Below are 20,000 nucleotides of genomic sequence, written 5' to 3' on the forward strand. Positions count from 1 at the left end.
TAGTTCAAATTATATAAATTCGGCCTAAGTCAGATCTATGTTTGGCTTTTCGGGACTTAGATATAAGATGGCATAATCGGCAAAGAGCTTTAATTTTGCCATGCCTGAAATCGGGGCTTGTATCTTCGTGTTAGCTTCTATTTTAATCGCTAAGGGTTCTATAAAAAGGTAAATCATAATGGTGATATTGGACAGCCTTGCCTGGTCCCCCGATTGAGATCCACTGATCCTATTTGACTACCATTGATGTCTAGCTAAGCCTGAGCCCCCGATAGATGTTTTGTAGCATGGAGATAACGTGAACCAAACCTTTCAAGCCCAAAAAACAAAGCTTCCTAGTTGACTAGATCAAAGACTCTTTCCGCGTCGACCATCATGATGCAGGCTGGTGTCTTCTTAACATTAAAATCTAGTGCTTGAATACGATTTAGAGGACATAGTCTGTCCAGCGACAAAACCCGTTTGGTCGACATGGATTACTTCCTGAGCCAAAGGGGTAAATCGCTGTGCCCATACCTTCATCAAGATCTTGTAGCCGGCGTTCAAGTGACTAATCGGCCTGTATGAGTTCACATGATTAGGTTCCTTACCCTTTTGCGTAAAACTGACCACGATCGCCCTCTTAAACTCCGAAGGATCAACCCCTCCAGTTTTTAAATGGTTGAATAATTTCTTAGGAAAAGGTGTCGGCTCTTTAGCAAAGATTTTATTAAAGTCGATCGGTAATCAGTCTTCCACACAGGCTTTTGCCCCAGCCATGGACTTTATGACTACCAAAATCTCTGATGATACTATTTAGTTTAGTAGCTGATTAGCTGAATTCATGGATACCCTAGGAAGTTCTACTTCTGCAAAATATTAATGAATCGCTTCCAGACTGGTCATATATTTAGTGGTATATAGTTGCTGATAATGTTCGACAAAGACCTGAGCAATATCTGCTCCATCCGTTACTGCTGTACTAGACTTAGGGCCTATGTCCTCCAAGATACAGGCTGATTCCTGTTGTGCTTTAGTAGACCAGTCTGACATTTTCCCCATCATTTGACTTTCTTCATAAACCCATTGTAAACAGGTCTGAGAGCTATTAATTTCCTCAAGAATTAAATAATCTCTCAGCGTCTTTTTTGCTTCTTCCGACTGACCCAGTGATGGGAAATTAGGTAATCTAGAGACACTTTAGAGAGAACTGGAGCTATGCAATTTTTTCTAAATGTTTTCTCACCTTTCCTGTAATTATTTGACCATGGGCTGGTGCTTTAAATCCACCCCAAACTGAGAAAATGTCAGCTGTTCCTTCATTAGTATTAAAAAAATCTAGTATCCATTCCTTAAATCTCTCAACCCATAAAGGATCTTGAAGAAGGAGACGATAGATCTGCCACCTGGACCTCCTCCTGCTAACATCCCCAATTTCTAATTCGACTTGACCATAAGAATGATCCGAAAAAGCATTCGCCCCATTTTCTGCAGCAGTAACTACTTGAGATTGTGATATTAATAAGAAATCAATATGTGAGACGGTGTGAAATTGGCGAGAATAGCAAGTATGTTCCCGAGCAGCATGATTAACCCTTCGCCAGGCATCAATTAATTGCATATCCTGAGTCAAAGCATCAAAAACTTTTTTTTTGTCTTGGGCTTCAACTGTTTCTTATTCTTGTTTGAGGTATCTGTTCTCAAATCTTGTATACAATTAAAGTCACCACCTAAAATATTTGACCAAAAATCCCAATAAGAAGCCTATGTATTGTTGATGAAGTGGATGTTTTATCCTCAATATGACCATAATTGAAAAGATTCAGAATATTCCCATTAATTTTCACCGTAACCTAAATCCACCTACCCTGGGAATCTCATTTTTCTTGTACAAATTCCCAATCCATGTCTCTAAAAAAAATAGATTGTGACCCCAGCCGAAGCAAAAAAGGCTCTGGAAAACATCCCCGGGATAAAAAGTTTTGGTAAATTAGTTTTCAAAAGAGTTTCTTGTATGAACAGAACTTGAGATTTTAGTGTAGCAAGCCATTTTATTAATCCCCCATATTTTTGTCTAGTCAGTATGCCGTAAGACATTTAACGATATAATATATTTACTAGTTGTATTCATAATCCCAGTATTGAAAGAAATTCTTAACATTCCATTTCTATTTCTATTCTGTACTTTTCTCTCCTGTTTGCTACTGCTCTTTTTTCTAGCTATTTCACACATCGCCATTCCCCAAACCCCTCGACCGCCGACCCCCCCCTCCCCATAGAAATGTGGTCTTCCCAGCTATCCGCTTTTCACCCCCCCTACTTCACTCTGAGGTGACTTGGTGCTTCACCAAGGATTTAAACTTGTGAACAAATTCAAACAAAGAGCATATCCAACCCCTATTTTTCAAGAAGCAGTTGACCGGGCAAAATTGAAGAGCAGAACTGAGCTTCTCAAACCTAAAATCCACAGTAATTCTAAAGATTCAAGAATGGTATTTGTGTCTAAATTTTCCACTCAAAGTGCCAAAATCAAAAATATTATTCGTAAATATTGGCCTCTCATACAAGCAGAATCAGATTTCAAAGGTATTTTCCAACAACCTCCCAATTTTGCCTATCAACGTACCAACAATTACTCAATAAGAGCACCCATTCAATATGAGCAGAATTATCGAGGGACTGTTCCTTATCATAATTGTCCCAGCTGTAATAATATCATTAAAGCTACTATCATTATGCATCCCACCAAAGGCACTCAGATCAAACCTTGAGTCACCGCCACTTGCGACTTTAGCAACGTGGTATATTTATTGAAATGTCTGCGGATTACCATATGTTGTTAAAACTGAGCGCAAAATGAAGACCCGACTTATGGACATAAAAGCAACATACGAACAAAGAATACTAAGTCTACAGTGGCGGCACATTTTCTTCAGTTGAACCATAACATTAGTCAACTTAGGTTTATGGTGTTGGAACAAATAACAGTGAGACAAGGGAGAGATAACAGAAGCTTTCTCTTACCACATGAATTATTTTGGATTAACAAACTTAATTCCATACACCCGATGGGGTTAAATGATTATTTAGAATTCAGTTGCTATTTATAATTTCTTGAACTGTACCATGTGTATGTGACCTATGCTGATTTTTCTGTACAAGTTGGTTTTGATGCATTGCATTGCATTGTTTTGTTTTACATCGTGGATATGTTTTTGCTCTCCTCAATATTTCTATTTACTCTTTTTTCACTTTTCCACTCTGGATAATTTTGAAGTACTTCTGTTTGTTTTCGTCCCACCGACACGATTCTGGTGTATGCGAGTATTTTTTTAGTGTTCGCACTCCGAGCTTGTTTACTTCCGGTTTTTCCGTTATTTTATTTCCGGGTCACGAGGGACACTGAACACACAACGCTTGGTTACCAATATGCTGACTGACGATTACAGGAGCAGGTACGGGTCTCCGGATTTACTATTCTTTTCGACATGTGGTTTCCACTTGTAGTAATGTGCACGTTAGTTTTTGTGTTCATACGATTTTTAACACTCATTCACATGAGCGCACGCTCGAAGCTATTTCAGCACTTAAATCAGTATTTACACTATAAGTCATGTTTGGCACACTACCGTAACCCCAATTTTTTGACAGTTTAATTGACCGAGCCCTTGTATTGCGAGTTTCACATTCTTTTCTGTTACGTCGAGTTCACTTTGGGTGTTTCTTCCTTCTTTTTTTCACTTCTGTATCTCGTACATGATTTCTGGATTAAGAACAGTCTCTGACTCATTCTTTGGTCACCACTAGCATTAGCATAACATTGGTTTTGCATTAATGAGCTCTTGGATTTTAGCTCATGAAGTCATTTTTCATTTCCTTTAGGAAATTCCCCCTGACGAAGTGTTAGACACTAAATGCATCGGGGAGTCTATGCTACCTGGCACTCTGTATACAAGCTTAACGTGTAAATACTGTGGATACCTAAATATGAGAAGTATCACATGAAGAATGCGAATTATGAATTGGAGAATAAATTCTCTATTGGATGAATATTTCGATTTGATGTGTGTTTACTTGATGAACATTACAAACACAATTTCATCGCCATATTTGAATGCTTCGTGAGGACGATCTTTCCCTGTAGGAGGACGCTATTGAGCAACTATATTGATCACACCTCAGGGGATCAGGAGGTGGCACTCGCAAGCACCTAAGAAGTTAATTTCTTGAATAAATTGATTATTCATTCACCATTTGGGAGCGCAACCGTAACTCATTTAGTCTTCATTGCTGCACCAAGGATGACATGTCCCCCCTCAGATAATGCTAAACCCCGAACATAAACACAACGATAAAAGGATGAAAAGAAAGCGAAGGCTGTTTCACTTCACAATAGAATAGTAGTTCCTGTGCCTCCTCAATTCGTGAAAACATATGAAATTTCCCCTGCACTAGGACTTAAAGTTTAGATTGCTGTGCAATAGAGGCTTGCGCTCCTTGAGCTTCAAAAAGGAACAGAAGTTTTACGAACTCCTTACATCTTTTCGCAGCTGCGACAGACATATGTGTGAAAATTCGGCATTTAGTTCCCTCATTACTATCTAATTGTCTCAGCTGGATTGCCTTGGTCTAAATTTTCTCCTTCACACGGTAGTCAGAAAAGTTGATTAAAATTGTGCAGGGGAACTTAAAGTTGGGTGGAAGATGAGCTGGAACAAGATGTACCCTTGTCAATGTTAAATCTCCGGAGAAATATGGGAGCACCTTTTGCTTGATGAATGACTCCACCCATTGCAACATGTTGGCCCCCTCACTCCCATCAGGGACTCCCACATTCCGCAGATTAGAGCGACGTGAGTGATTTTCTAATTCTTCAATTTTGTTCTCCATGGTTATTTTGTCTTGTGCCGCCAAATTGCCTTGCTGGAGCATGGCATTTATTTGGTCCTCTAATTGGGATATCCTCAATTTGGCTTCCTGGATTCTGGTAGGAAAGCTAGCAACTGCCTCTTCAATTTTTCCCAATCAGAGATGTAGTGCCGCTATCTTGATTTCTTGAGATTTCTTCATATCTCAAATCTCCTCTAGTATTAAATTCGGCATGGTCTTGATGTCTATCTGGTACGTATTAGCCGCACCAATTTGGGCTTCAGACTCAGCTTCTTCAAGTCCTGATTGGCTCACAAGTTTATCCTTTTGCGCAAGTGGTTCTGGACTGCCCTTGCCCTTGTCTTTGATTGCAACGAGTGAAGTTTTCTGTGCCTGAGAGTGGCCCTCAAACTGATGTTGCAATATAGTTTCACTGGTGGACGGGTGCGGGAGCCGGGCTGCCAAGATGGACTTGTTTGAGTGCGGATAGGTCAAACTTCTTCCGTCCATGTCCGTCCTGCTACCTAAGCCTGAGCTAAAACACCTGAGGGTGGCGGCGGCGGCGATGATGGAGACATTAGTGGTGATGATGGTGTATTGGAAAGCAGCGTTACATCTACTGATGACTCCAGTATTGCCTCCTCTGCGGAACCTTGACTTGGCTTCGCGAGGACTTTGGGAGGTGATATGTAGGAGATTCTTTTTTATGAAAACAAACAATACTCCATAGCACGACATTTTTACGAACAACAAACCCACACAGGGATTAACCAATGCATTACGAGAACTGTCATACCGCGATCGAGTTCACCAATCAGATTGTAGCTTACAGTTCTAAAATGTCCCGTGACACGGAGCTCGATCCTTGGTGTAAATATGAATGTAAATCAATTGTGGATAGCAATCCAGATATAGCCATACTCACATTGGGCAGATTATACCTAAATGTATCAATTGAAGTTATTAAGATGAAATATTGAGCATGATACGAACGGGCGTGGAAATGTGCCACGAAAAGGTATTTTTCATCACAATGTTATATGATTCTATAACTACTGCATATCTATGAAACTAAGATAATGAAATGATCATTTGCTAGTATAATCATGCACACGTCAAAATGTCCGCCGTCTCGCACGAATGTTGCACATGGTAATAACACTAAGGGTGATTTGGTGTATTTAAAGATGGCCGCTTGTAAGGTCAGACGACCGTGATCAAGCCGTAATGGTGAAACGCGTCGTTGTTTTTTCATTTGCCAAATAAATCTTTCTCTACAAGAAGCTCTGAGTGTCCAGGCTTACTTCCAGGAATGGGAGGTATATTGGAAAGAAGATTGAGGTCTGCCGTCGACCTGACTGGGACCGCTTGCGACAGCTGAAGGATCTCCTACCGGTACTGGTGGAGTGTGTATATGTATGTATGTATGTATATATATATGTGTGTATATATATATATATATATGTGTGTGTGTGTGTGTATATATATATATATATATATATATATATATATATATATATATATATATATATATATATATATACACACAAATGCTCAAAGCCCTTCTTAACTCACAAGAAAGAGGCAGCACTCGTAAACTGAAAGATATCACATTGATTTTAATTTCGGGAAAAGAAAGCACAAACGCGTTTCGGCGTAAGCCTTCGTCAGTGTGTCAAGTGTGATATACAAACAGCAAGTTAAATAAAGTTATTAACAATCACTGACGGGAACATAGGACTTCACCCCTTTGCACCACTGCGGGCGCCATATTAGAATGGTGTTATATCCATTGCAAGGGTAGGATTCATATAAAATCCGTAAATTATAACGTTTCAATAAAGCAGTGGATCTGCTAGTGTCCTATGTACAAATTGTCAAAACATGATTAACAAGCTAATACAGAAAAAAGGAAATAACAATGCAGTTCATCAGAAAGGATATGTCATGACCTGTATCATAAATTTTCGAAATTATAGAGATTGTCCGGAATTTCAAGAGTTCTCAGAATTCATCAAGCTTATCCACAGATAGCATCATTTTTTATCCATGATGGAGGTAATTTCTAAGCACAATCACTTTGCCTTGATTCCAGATTCTATCTGTATATACATATTTACATGTCCTGAACCCCGCAATCACTACATAGGTGATAAATTTAGTGCAGGAAGGGGGTTAAGGGGGAGAGGGAGGATGGGGAAATGGGGATGGGAAAGGGGGTGGGAAAGGGAAAAAAAGGGGGGGGGGGTAGGTGAATGCCCTCAATGATTCCCAAGCTAAGTGAAAAGAAATACAGTTTTCATAAATGGCAATCGTACAGTTCATGGTTCTTGAAAGACAGCATTAGAACAGATCATCCCAAGAGAGTCTATAATGGTTGTGATTTCATTTGCCTAGATGGTATGACAATTCCTCTCCACTATTAAGTCCTCTAGGGTATTTTGTAGAGAGATCTACAATGTATCTCGATTCCAACCTACGGAGTCTTCTAAGCCGATCACCTCCTCTTACATTGGATGGGACAATGTCCTACCCAAAGAATTGGAGTTTGGTACGATCTTTACCATGTTCTTCGGCAAAATGCCGGGCAACCGGATATGCGATGTCTACTTTCTCGATTGCCCGGAGATGTTCCAGGAACCTCAGTTTGAGTTCCTTAATTGTACTGCCGATGTAGCGTAAGCCACACAGGCAGATCAAGCAGTAAACTACAAACTGGGAACTACATGTTATAAACTGCTTGATGGGCACTTGGTTGCCAGTATCAGGTATACTGTACGACAGCACTCTTCTGCAGCCCGTACAGGCCTTGCAGTGCCCACAAGGAAAGAACCCCGATAGTTGTTTCAAGGTATTTGTTTTAGGAGTTGGTTTCTCCAGGTGGCTGGAGACCAGCATGTCGCCTAATGATCTAGCTCTACTGAACGTTATTAAAGCATGAGCCGGTAGGACCTCTTTAAGTACGCTGTCGGTCTTCAGTATGTGCCAGTTCTTATTAAGCATAGTTCTTAAATCCTTAGTACCCGATGAGTACGGGGTGATAAGTCTGAATTTCCCTTCATTTTTGTTAGCTTTTTTGTTTCTGCCCACTTTTAGATTGTCTGTAGCCAAGAGTGATGTCCTTTGTACCTTTCTAACCTTCTTGAGTGTGTTTTTCAGTAGTGTATCACCATAACCCCTAATGGAAAATCTTGCTAGACATTCTGAGGCAGCCGCCTCGAAATCAGAGTCTTTTGAGCAGTTCCTCCGGAACCTTAGTAATTCTCCGTAGGGAATGCTGTTTTTTAGCTGGGGAGGATGACTGCTGCTGGCAAAGAGTGTCGAATTGCCAGCAGTTTCTTTTCTGTACAGGGTCATATGGAGATGGTTCCCCTCAACGTACACTCTCAGGTCCAAGTAGTCCGCTGCCACCGGACTAACCGAACCCGAGAAGTGCAGGTTGAGGTAATTGATGTTAAGAACTCTAATGAACTCCTCCGCTGTTTTCATCCCACCGTTCCAGACGATAAACAGATCGTCAATGTAACGATGCCAGGATATCACATTCCCTGTGTCTGATCCCACTGTGCAGCTCCTGGCCACCCGCTCTTCCCACCAGCCAACAAACAAGTTCGCATAGTTGGGGGCGAAGCAGGTGCCCATCGCCGTCCCTGATGTTTGGATATATAACTGATCCTCAAAGAGGAAAATATTGTGAGTTAGACAAACCTCTATGAACTCAATGATCATTTCATTATGTCTAGCGAATCTCATCTGGCGTTGTCCCAAAGAATACTTGACGGCCTCTAGGCCTTGCCTATCATCTATACATGTGTAGAGGCTGGTAATGTCTAGAACCATCAGCAGATAACCAGGGCTCCATGTTAACTCCTGGATTTTGGTCAAAAAATCTTTGGTGTCCCGTATGTAAGATTTTAATTTTACCACCAAAGGGAACAGGATGTTGTCCACAAAGCGTGACATGTTCTCTGTTAGACTGCCGATGGAAGAAATTATTGGGCGGCCAGGGGGATATTCCATGTTCTTATGTAATTTGGGGAGGTGGTAGAAGGTGGGTGTCATGGGTGTATTGTTTCATATTGAGGCTGTACCACTTTTGTATTAGTGTCTCATATTGAGTGATACTGGTTTGGTATACTGCATTTGTACACTCCATATAGAAGTTCCTATCTGCAAGTTGCCTCAATGCTTCTTCTTTGTATTGCTCTCTGCTTATTAAGACCACATTTCCCCCCTTGTCAGAAGGCTTGATCACCAAAGATTTATCGTTGATCAGACCCCTCAGCGCCTGGCGCTGGCATTCAGTGATGTTCTTCATTGAGGTACGATGTTCCGCTTTCCTGTACAGCAGGAGGTCATTCTTCATGGCCTCTGTGAATACATCCACAGCGTCCCATGGCGATTGTGGCACAAAAGTAGAGGTAGGTTTGAACATACTTTCCTCTCTTTCTTGCTCGACTCCTTGAAGGATAGCGCGTTGTGCGATAGTTGGATTTTCAATATCATGTTCTTGTTCGTGTTCTCGTTCCGATCGTTCCGATCGCATATATATATGTATATATGTGTATACATATGATTCAATAGAAGATGTGTAACTATACATATTAAATCGTATATGACACGAGGCCATCTACCCGGACGCATAAAAGAATAGAGAGTCGAAAATCTGTTTTGATACAAACCGACTGTTATGCGAACTGGAATGTCCAATGGGTACTGTCTTTCAATGTACAGATATACATATATGCCAAACTGATAGACTCTTATGTCTTCTAATAGAGCAAAAGGATATGAATTGATATGTGGTTGTACATTCTTGTTTTATATCTTTTTCTACCACTTAGAAATGGCGGACCCATTTACACTTTAAGTCATGTGACCTTCACATACAACCTTGCCTCTGTCTATGCTGATTGTCTCTTTAAATATGCTGAAAATGTCGAAGCAATTCGTGTGAACAAGACACAGCATTGTGTTGAAACGCGTAGCGTAATTTGGGAATAAATACTTTTTTCTTCAAAAACCTGCCTCTGAGTGCGTAATAGCAGGATTCAGCAACTTGGAGATTGTGAATATATGTATATAAATATATATGTGTGTGTGTGTGTGTGTGTGTGTATATATATATATATATATATATATATATGTGTATGTATTTATGTGTATATATATATGTATATGTTTTTGAGAATTAAAAACATCTGTGAACCTACCCTGAGAGTGCTACTTCCTGTTTTCTCGTTCATTGCGGGAAGGGACTACTGAGCGGATATTGTTGTCGGGTGCACCCCCGACTGGCAGGCACCAGCCAAAGAGTGCGACAGGCAGGTGCAAGTGGAGCTTGAATATATGTATATGTATTACCCACTGGCGGTCGCCAGTAGGTAGTTATAGTTAGGATTTTTTTCAGTGCAAAATCTCAAAATTCTATTGTGAATAACTTTGGCGTCGGTTGACGAATCTGCCTGAAAATTTCCTCAAATTTGCCTCGCGGAGCTCTGGTCCTTCCTTGAAAGTTTGGGGGGGATTCGTGAAGCGGGGGCCGAGATAAAAGGGGGGTCCCAAAACGTGTTTTCCCCATGTTAATTTCCATAGGGTGGTCGAACTCCCTTTTAGCCCGAACGACTGAATGGATTTCCACCAAACTAGGCAAAATTGTAGCGACTGGTAGCCCGATGTGCCTTTGCTATGTCTCAAGATATGTGCTCCAGTGGTTTTTGAGTAATTTAGGTTCAAAAAAATATATATATCTATGGCAGCGCGCCGGTACGCGCACCGGGGAGCTCTCTGGGCGTGCCGCGCACGGAAAGCTGATTGGCTCTCGGGTGTCTGTTAACATTCGAAACAATCCGGAGCGGCCGCCAACTTGTGTCTCAGTAGGATCGAGACACAAGAGGTGGGAAAAACAAATGGGGAAATGACAATAAGGGGGCAGAGTAGACCACTCTTGACCCCCTAGGTTTGATGTGGGGGCTATAAAAGGGCCCCCCGGTTGAAAAAAAAATTTTTTTTTGATTTGCGCGGGGGGAGCGCCCGGTACGCGCCCCGGGGAGCGTTCTATGGGGAAAAATGAATGAAAGACTTTTTAAAAGATGTAGCCTTTTTTTAGAAATTGGAGGTAGTTCTAAAAAGAACTGTTTTTTTTCTTCTTTTTGTTGTTTTATATATTTTTTAATGTTTTTTGAACATTTTGACTTTTTTTTGGCTTTTATGAACTATTTTGTATTTTTTTTGGTTATTTTTATGGGGAGGAACAAAAAACAGGGAATTGAAAATGGCTCAACAGGAGCAAAAACAAATCAGGAAAAAATTAGGGTTTTTTGGGGCAATTGTGGTTGTCACCAGCAAGGAGGATGCGTTTTAGGCTCTGCTCACCATAGGAGATGGTCTTACCACGAAAAATACAGGTGACCCTAAATTCTCCAAACCGTGGTTGAATGCAAGGGATTGTCTCCCTTGTCTCTGGTCCCGATGGAGTGGGTTGTTTTCGTTTGGAGGTGCTGGGTGTAGATTGGGAAGGGTTGCTGGCCAGTTCTCTCATTTCTGCGGCAGCATAGTTGTTAGGATGCTTGCGCTGCATATGCCTTATCATGGTATTGTTCCCAAATGAATATTTTTTATTTGGGTTACCCCTTGAGAGTTCCGTGTCACAAATAAGGCAAGTCACCTTTGCCGCATTCACTTTCTTTTTTCCCTCTGGGATGGAAAAAAACTGCCATTCAATGTGTGGCTTGAGTTGGTATGGGGTATTGTGTTCTTCCAGCCACCTCCTCCTCGTCCCCTCCTCCTCTTCCTCCTCCTCTTCTTCTTGACCACCAATGTGATGTTGTGGTGGTCCTCTTGGTGGTGGTGGTGGTGCTCCAGCTGATGCTGCTACTGTAGCCATTTCAAAGTACAAAATATACCTCAAAGATTGCAAAACAGGTCTTCCTCAGTCAAAGGACAAAGTCAGAATAAGGAAAATAGGTGGGGTCTTTCATCATTTGGAGAAAAAAAATGTCCTGAACCAATGAAAAGTGTTATTTTCAGGTCACAAGACTAGGGTTTTCATCATTATGAAACCAAAACTGTTCTGCACCAATTAAAAGTGTTATTTTCAGGTCACATGACCCAACGCGCTGAGTGAGTATATGTATGAGTGACTATATAGAACTGTTGCTGAATGAGTGGATGTGTATATATTTGTTATATTGAAGATTTATATATGGCTGCTCTTTCTAATTTGTATAACCTTTAAAAGTGGCAACATTATTTCTTTAATAAAATATATTCTTTATGCAGATATGAAGTGCAATTTAGATGAAATCTGTCATAATTTATTGTTTATGAAACGTGAACGTTTATTTTAAAACATGAACGATATTAGAAGAAATTTTAAATGCGCTCAAAATTGGCTTTCTTGTTAAGAAACTAGACTTAAATAAACCACAGATCCTAGGTGTCATTACTGTCAGCGGATGTTAACGTGCATTTGGAAGATACCACTGCGAAGCAGTAATGAGTTGATACTTGTAAAATATGTTTTTTCAGGAATGTAATTTGCTTGCATTTGTTTTTACTTTTTAGATGGGCTGTTTCGAATCGAGAAATGCTAATGGCCCAGAATAGCTCCCTGGAATTTAAATTGCACAGACTCTATTTTATTAGTTTATTGATGGGAGGAACACAAAACCAGAGGGAAGCACTGCAATATGCAAAAAACTTCCAGCCATTTGCTGTAAATCATCAGAAAGGTGAGTCATTCAATGTTTGTTGTTTTAGTATTTCGTGCAGAATTGCAACTAATTTGATTTCCAATATCTGTGTTTATTGAGGCTTTTTTGGGGGTCGAACAGTAATGACCTATGCATTTTGTATTAATATATTTTGAGAACATATTCTTTCATTCAGTCTTGATAATAGGTCACATACATTTTAAACTTAGTCTTGCTCAAAGGAGAAATTCTGAAGGCTTTCATGCCACACTTCATATCCTGAAGTTTTTTTGTAACACCTATTATTATTGTGTTTTGTAGAGCGCACTGTTACCTCCGACGGAGGTGTCCTGGCGTTGGGAGCAAAAGAGGTATGGGCAGTTGACAATGTGCTAAGGAAGGCCAAAGAGCCATGTCTTTAGGTTCTTCCTGAAATCAGGCTCTGATTTAGCTTTCCGAATGTGCTCAGGCAATGAGTTCCAGAGGGCAGTTGTTCTAACGGTGAATGATAGGACCTTAGGACTCTTGTCTGATTGTATTTTAGGAGTCTCTTCTTTAGATATTGAGGGCCAGTATCCCTGGCTGCTCTATATGCGAGAGTCATTGCCTTGAATTCTATCCTCCTTTTTATGGGCAGCCAGTGCAGGCTGCACAGATGAGGGGAAGTGTGGTGTCAGATTGGTATGTTTCTGATAAGCCTGGCTGCTGCGTTTTGTATAGCTTGTCGTTTTTTGATCAAATAGGCTGGCAGGCCCAAGTAGAGGCTGTTGGTGTAATCCAGCTGAGATGTGATTAGAGCATGGGCCACTGTTTTCCTGCAGTCCATAGGTAGAAAATGAAGAAATCTCTGTAATGCCTTCATTTTCCAGAAGCAGGAGGAGAGTTGGCCTACCTGGATCTTGCAAGAGAGGGTGGAGTCAATTTGAAGCCCAGGTTTCTAGCAGCGGGGACAGGAAGAGGGGGAGGATTGATCTCTGATGGCCACCAAAGATCGGCTAGTGGAGGGGAGTACTGATTAAAGAACAGAACCTCCCTTTTATCAGTATTCAGCCTCAAGCAGTTGTCAGTCATGCAATACGATATATCATTCAAACACTGTTTGAAATTGGCAAAAGCTGCCTCAGTGGCCCCTGAAGGAGAAAATAAGCTGAGTGTCATCAGCATATGAGACAACACTGACTCCGTGCCTTTCTACTAGTGGGGCAAGAGGAGCGAGGTAGATATTAAAAAGAGTTGGACTCAAAGCTGAGCACTGAGGGACTCCGTAAATCAGGGGGCGGGTGGATGAGGTATGGGGGTGGAGGAGTACCCTCTGGGACCGTCCCTTAAGAAAAGAGTCTAACCAGTCTAGAATGGTCCCTCTCACACCCAGCTTCTTGAGCCTGTCCAGCAGGATCTTAAGTGACACTGTGTCAAACGCTGCGGACAGGTTCAGCAGCATTAGCATAGCATAGCTACCCTTGTCCATGGTCTCCCGTATTGTCTCAGCTACCTCAAGCAGAGCTGTCTCTGTGCTGTATCCCAACCTGAAGCCTGAATGAGAGTCATGGAGAAGTTTGTTGGACTCTAGGAATTCAGATAGCTGTTTCTGTACTTCTTTCTCAAGGATCTTGGCCAGAGCTGATAGGAGGGAGATGGGCCTAAAATGTTTCAGTTCTGCTGGATCTGCGTCCTCTTCCCTGAATATTGGCTAGACACATGCCTTTTTCCAAATGGAGGGATAGATGCCCGTTTCCCGGGATGAGAAACCTAGCCGGTTTTGAGAGGGATTGAGCAGTGGAGCCAGTATTTTAAAGCACCTAGCCGGGCAGGGATCTCTTGGAGCACCACATTTTGTTTTCTCCAACTCAATTAGGGATGTTTCAGGACTAATAGGGCGGAATTCCGACCAGATTATGTGTCGGGGGGGGGGGGGGGCGGGAGGGGGGTAGGTAGAGGTGCGGTAGGCAGCTCAGTCATAGAGAATGTAGAGTATATATCTTGGATTTTCACCTGAAAAAAGGTCTCAAGATCTACACAGAGTGGCAGACTGAACTATCTTTTTATTGTCCCCGGTTTAATGAAGCCCTGGACGATTTTGAAAACTTCTTTAGCAGAGTTGTCCTACTAAAGGTACATCTTATCTCCCTTCCCCTCACCCTTTCTGCCCAAAGAGTTTTTGCAGTTGGGCCGGTGCCCTGTGTGCAAATTTGCCAACACCTTTTTTTCTGATCATGATTTTTTTATTAGACTTTTCAGTTTACACTTTTATGCCTTTTTTCTTTTTGGCCTCTGTTGAGATAGGCCTACGGTTTCCTCCTACTCTTATCTCTGGGTATGCTATTGACATCTTGATTCAAACAATCGAGTTTGGGCTCATTTATTGAATCTGGTTTAAATGTTAAGGACTTGCCGTGCTTCTTTACCTGCATTGTTCTTGCACCCTCTGGGAAAGTCACATCTGACACCAAAACACCTTCTACTGAAGATACTAGTGCATTCCAAGGTAACCTATCCTCCCTAAAGACGCATGTTCCTGTGCTGAAGTGCCTTTCCAGCCTAAAATGAACATTCCTTGTAAAGAGGGGTTATCCTGGCCTAACCAGAAGTCGTTTGTTCAACAGTTTTCTAGTGCTTCACAAAGTACTTGAGCACAACTATAAGCCTATATCAAAACTATTCATGAGACCTCTGAGCAGTGTGGTGTACTGTGGACAGACCTACAGGTAGATATTAAACCGCATACACTATAGGTACACATCAAGAAGACCTATTCAACAGGAGTGAAATATGACTATTCACCATCAGATCTTGACTTTGGGGAAATGGCGGTAATAGAACTCCCTCCCAGCCTCTGTTCCAGAGGAATAGATATAGTCTAGTAGAAACGTGGCCCTAGTCAAGTCATTTGGTGTTCACAGCTCAAGTTAGAATGGAGAAATTTCAAATAAAGATATAATTGCACTCTTTCAACATGTGTTTGAGAACTTGAACATTCTGGGCATGGGTGTAGTTAGGAAAGTGCTTATTCAACAGATGGATCAACACTCGTATTGAAGTTTGCATTCAAATTTCAGGGACTTAACCAGGTCTACATTTTGGGAGAATCTCCTGAAAAGACTGTTTTTTCCCTGAAGCCTAGGATTTCAAGTTGTAGTAAGTCAGTAGTCTGAAGTTGATGAGTGCTACCACTTAGGTAGATATTGCAATTGATCACAGTGGATGATTTTGTGAACCAGGTAGGCAAAGTTTAAACAGGCAACTTTAAACATGGCTTCAGTAGGCACCAGTAGGAATGCATTTCTTGAGACCAGATATGCTGCAAGACTTTCATCAACACTCTGTGTGGTTTTATGAATCCTAGGAAAATGGCATTCACATAGTTTAGTCTGGATAGGACCATAGCTTGCAACAGTGTGTTTGCAGCACGTGTAGCTGATAAAACACATGATGTGCATACTCTTGCCATCTACTGTTGGACTCTGACGTGTACAACTTGTTTTTGTTTAAAGAATTATTCTCTATTCGCGAGGTACAGTGACTCCACCTATTTCTGGTAATGCGCATGGTCATTGGGTCCATTGTTAGATTGTTTTTTTTTCTGACATCGGGTTTGGATGTGTTTGTTTGAATTCAGTTTCAACACCACATGGTGTTTTCACCTGACCCTCCGATCCGTTTGTCATTAGTTGAATCAATATTCCTATATATTCTTCGGTCGCCACCGCCGACTTACTCCTTTGACTCAGTCTCTCAGTTTACAACTTCTAAGATACGGAGCTCAGCCCCTTGAGGCTCTTATCAGTTCAATGGAGAATGTCCACATGAGAAATAGAGCTCCATTCCATTTCTGTCCTACTTGCCACACAAATTATCAGAGGACCGACCTGCACCAAGTTTTCATCCTCTGCTTGTCCCCTGATCATAGAGAGGATTCTTCTGAAGCGTACCTCGCTTTTCAAAACCGAAAGACACTTCAGATTAGACAGGCGCATTGCTTCAGCTTCCATGGCTCATCGTCTGGAGCAGAGAGAAACTCCTGATCACTTTGGAGAATGGGACGAAGATCCACAGCTGCTGGCCGTTTCTGGCAACGAATTAGAGGAAGAATTATCACTGGAAAGCATAGATTTGAATGTAGACACAAAAGCAGATGGAACGCCACTGGCTCTGCGTCCACCCTCAAAGGTTGCTGCAGTGAGTACTACCCAGCAAGGCACCAGCTTTGGACTTCCTGTGCCTGACCTCAGGCCTCCGGTATACAGCCATGGTCTGCAGGGCTGGACCCGGCGCCCTCCTCTGTCTGCTTCAAAGTCCTCCTCGAAGCCATGTGTGTCAACATCGATCCCTGCCTTGCTGCCCACCAAGAAGAAGCCCTCTCGACCTCAGTCAGAGCTGGGACACCCAGAACTGAGAGCCACCGAGCAGAAGCACTTTTTGACACCTTTGACCCTTCGTCCTTCCTCCGCTTTCTCCAGACTGCCACCCACCCACTACTAAATCCTCCATTGCCTTAGAGCACTGGTACTCATAGTACGGCCCGCGGGCCGACTGGCGGCCAACACCCCTTCGCTGGTGGCCCGCGGACCTTGCCTTGCAGTTTCCATGGCCGGCAGTAAACACAGAAGATGACCACAGGACCATACGTAGTGAATACGTATTAAATAGGTATTCCCTACGTATGCTACTGCGGCCATCTTCTGTGTTTACTGCCCGCATCTGTGACCTCACTGCACCCTCTGAAAGCTTCCAAAAGGCCCTTAAAAAAGTCAGCTGTAAGCGCTTTCCCAGCTGACTTTTAAGGGTGTTTAGGGAAGCTTCCTGTTTGGACACATATCAATCAAGGCATTTATATAGCGCACTACTCACCCGGAGGGTCTCAAGGCGCTAGGGGAGGGGGGGGTCCGCTACTGCTCGAACAGCCAGGTCTTGAGCTGCTTCCTGAAGGCGAGGTGGTCCTGGGTCAGGCGGAGGTGAGTCGGGAGGGAGTTCCAAGTCTTGGCGGCCAGGTAGGAGAAGGACCTTCCTCCTGTGGTGGCTCTTTGGATATGGGGGATGGCGGCGAGGGCGTGGCTGGTCGATCGAAGCTGGCGTGTGGGAGCATAGAAGTTGAGGCAGCTGTTGAGGTATGCTGGGCCCTGGTTATGCAGGGCTTTGTGTGCGTGGGTTAGGAGGCGGAAGGTGATTCTCTTGTTGACCGGGAGCCAGTGCAGATCTCTCAGGTGTCCGAAGATGTGGCTGCGACGGGGGATGTCCAGGATGAGTCGTGCTGAGGCGTTCTGGATCCTCTGGAGTTTGGTGGTGGTTCCGGCGTAGAGGGAGTTGCCGTAGTCCAGTCGGCTGGTGAGGAAGGCCTGGGTGACCGTCTTCCTGGTCTCGGTGGGGATCCACCGGAAGATCTTACGTAGCATGCGCAGGGTGTTGAAGCACGATGAGGAGCCGGCGTTTACTTGTCTGGTCATGGAGAGGGAGGAGTCCAGGATGAAGCCCAGGTTGCGTGCGTGGTCTGTTGGTTTGGGTGCGCTGCCCAGGGTGGGGGGGCCACCAGGAGTCGTCCCAGGCGGAGGGTGAGGATCCCAGGATGAGGACTCCGTCTTGTCCGAGTTCAGTTTCAGGCGGCTGTTCATCATCCACTTGGCTACTTCTGTCATCCCTTTGTGTAGGTTGGCTCTGGCGGTTGCGGGATCTTTGGTGAGGGAGAGGATCAGCTGGGTGTCGTCGGCGTAGGAGATGATGTTGAGGTTGTGTTGGCGTACGATGGCTGCGAGGGGGCTCATGTAGATGTTGAAGAGGGTTGGGCTGAGCGAGGAGCCTTGAGGAACGCCGCAGATTACTTCGGTGGCTTCTGATCTGAACGGGGGGAGGCGGACTCTCTGTGTCCTTCCGGCGAGGAAGGAGATGATGCACTCCAGTGCCTTCTCCTGGATTCCGACGTTGCTGAGGCGCTGCACTAGGGTGCAGTGGCAGACCGTGTCGAAGGCCGTGGAGAGGTCTAGGAGGATGAGGGCCGCTGTTTCTCAGTTGTCGAGCAGGGCTCGGATGTCATCGGTGGCTGCGATCAGGATGGTCTCGGTGCTGTGGTTGGCCCGGAAACCAGACTGAGAGAGATCGAGGGATCCGTTTGTCTCGAGGAAGGCGGCCAGCTGCTTGTTGACGGTCTTTTCGATGACTTTTGTAGGAAACGGGAGCAGCGAGATGGGGCGGTAGTTCTTGAGGTTGGTGGGGTCGGCTGATGGCTTCTTTAGTAAGGCGCTGAGTTCGGCGTGCTTCCAGCTCTCCGGGAAGGTGGCGGTGTCGAAGGAGGTGTTGATGATGTCCCACAGGTGGGGTGCGATGACAGCGTCTGCCTTGTTGAAGACGTGGTGAGGGCAGGGGTCGGTCGGAGATCCGGAGTGGATCGAGTTCATCGTGGGGGAAGGTGTCTTCTTGGGTGCTGATCGGGGTCCAGGCGTGGAGGGTGGTGGTGGGGGCGGCGGTTCAGTCGTGGCGTGCGTCGGTTGAGTGCTGAAGCTGTTGTGTATGTCCGCGATCTTGTTGTGGAAGTAGGAGGCCAGGGAGTTGCAGAGGTCTTGCGAAGGGGTGATGTTGTTGTTTCCGGCGTTGGGGTTGGAGAGCTCTTTGACGATGTTGAAGAGTTCCTTGCTGTTATGTGCGTTGTTGTCCAGTCGTTCCTTGAATGCAGTTTTCTTGGTGGCGTGGATCAGTTGGTGGTGTTTTCGGGTGGCGAGCTTGAGGGCAGTTCTTCTTGGAGCTCTTGAGTTTGTCGGTGAACCATGGGGCTTTCTTGCTGCCGGGTCTGCTAGGCGGGGTCTTCAGAGGGGCGAGGTCGTCTGCGCAGTCGCTGATCCACTTTGGCAGAGGCAGAGAGACAGACGGAGGCAGAGAGAGACAGACGGAGGCAGAGAGACAGACGGAGGCAGAGAGACAGATGGAGGCAGAGAGACAGATGGAGGCAGAGAGACAGATGGAGGCAGAGAGACAGATGGAGGCAGAGAGACAGACGGAGGCAGAGAGACAGACGGAGGCAGAGAGACAGACGGAGGCAGAGAGACGGATGGAGGCAGAGAGACGGATGGAGGCAGAGAGACAGATGGAGGCAGAGAGACAGATGGAGGCAGAGAGACGGATGGAGGCAGAGAGACGGATGGAGGCAGAGAGACAGACGGATGGAGGCAGAGAGACAGACGGATGGAGGCAGAGGGACAGACGGATGGAGGCAGAGGGACAGACGGATGGAGGCAGAGGGACAGACGGATGGAGGCAGAGGGACAGACGGATGGAGGCAGAGGGACAGACGGATGGAGGCAGAGGGACAGACGGATGGAGGCAGAGGGACAGACGGATGGAGGCAGAGGGACAGACGGATGGAGGCAGAGGGACAGACGGATGGAGGCAGAGGGACAGACGGATGGAGGCAGAGGGACAGACGGATGGAGGCAGAGGGACAGACGGATGGAGGCAGAGGGACAGACGGATGGA

General features: G+C 44.3%; 1 protein-coding gene across 3 annotated transcripts in view; it reads left to right on the forward strand.

Moving 5' to 3' along the window:
- Positions 1-20,000, forward strand: part of RMND5A (required for meiotic nuclear division 5 homolog A) — a 314,309-nt gene that overhangs the window by 190,513 nt on the left and 103,796 nt on the right. For all 3 annotated transcript variants that reach the window (XR_015309794.1, XM_086964264.1, XM_086964265.1), the window contains one exon: positions 12,415-12,581. Coding sequence is in view for 2 of the 3 variants with exons in the window: in XM_086964264.1 (XP_086820390.1) it covers positions 12,415-12,581 (167 nt within the window). In the remaining variant the exon portion in view is untranslated. The remainder of the gene's footprint in view (positions 1-12,414; positions 12,582-20,000) is intronic.

This window comes from Lissotriton vulgaris, chromosome 3_2, assembly GCF_964263255.1.
Source record: "Lissotriton vulgaris chromosome 3_2, aLisVul1.2, whole genome shotgun sequence".
NCBI classification, from domain to species: Eukaryota; Metazoa; Chordata; class Amphibia; order Caudata; family Salamandridae; genus Lissotriton; species Lissotriton vulgaris.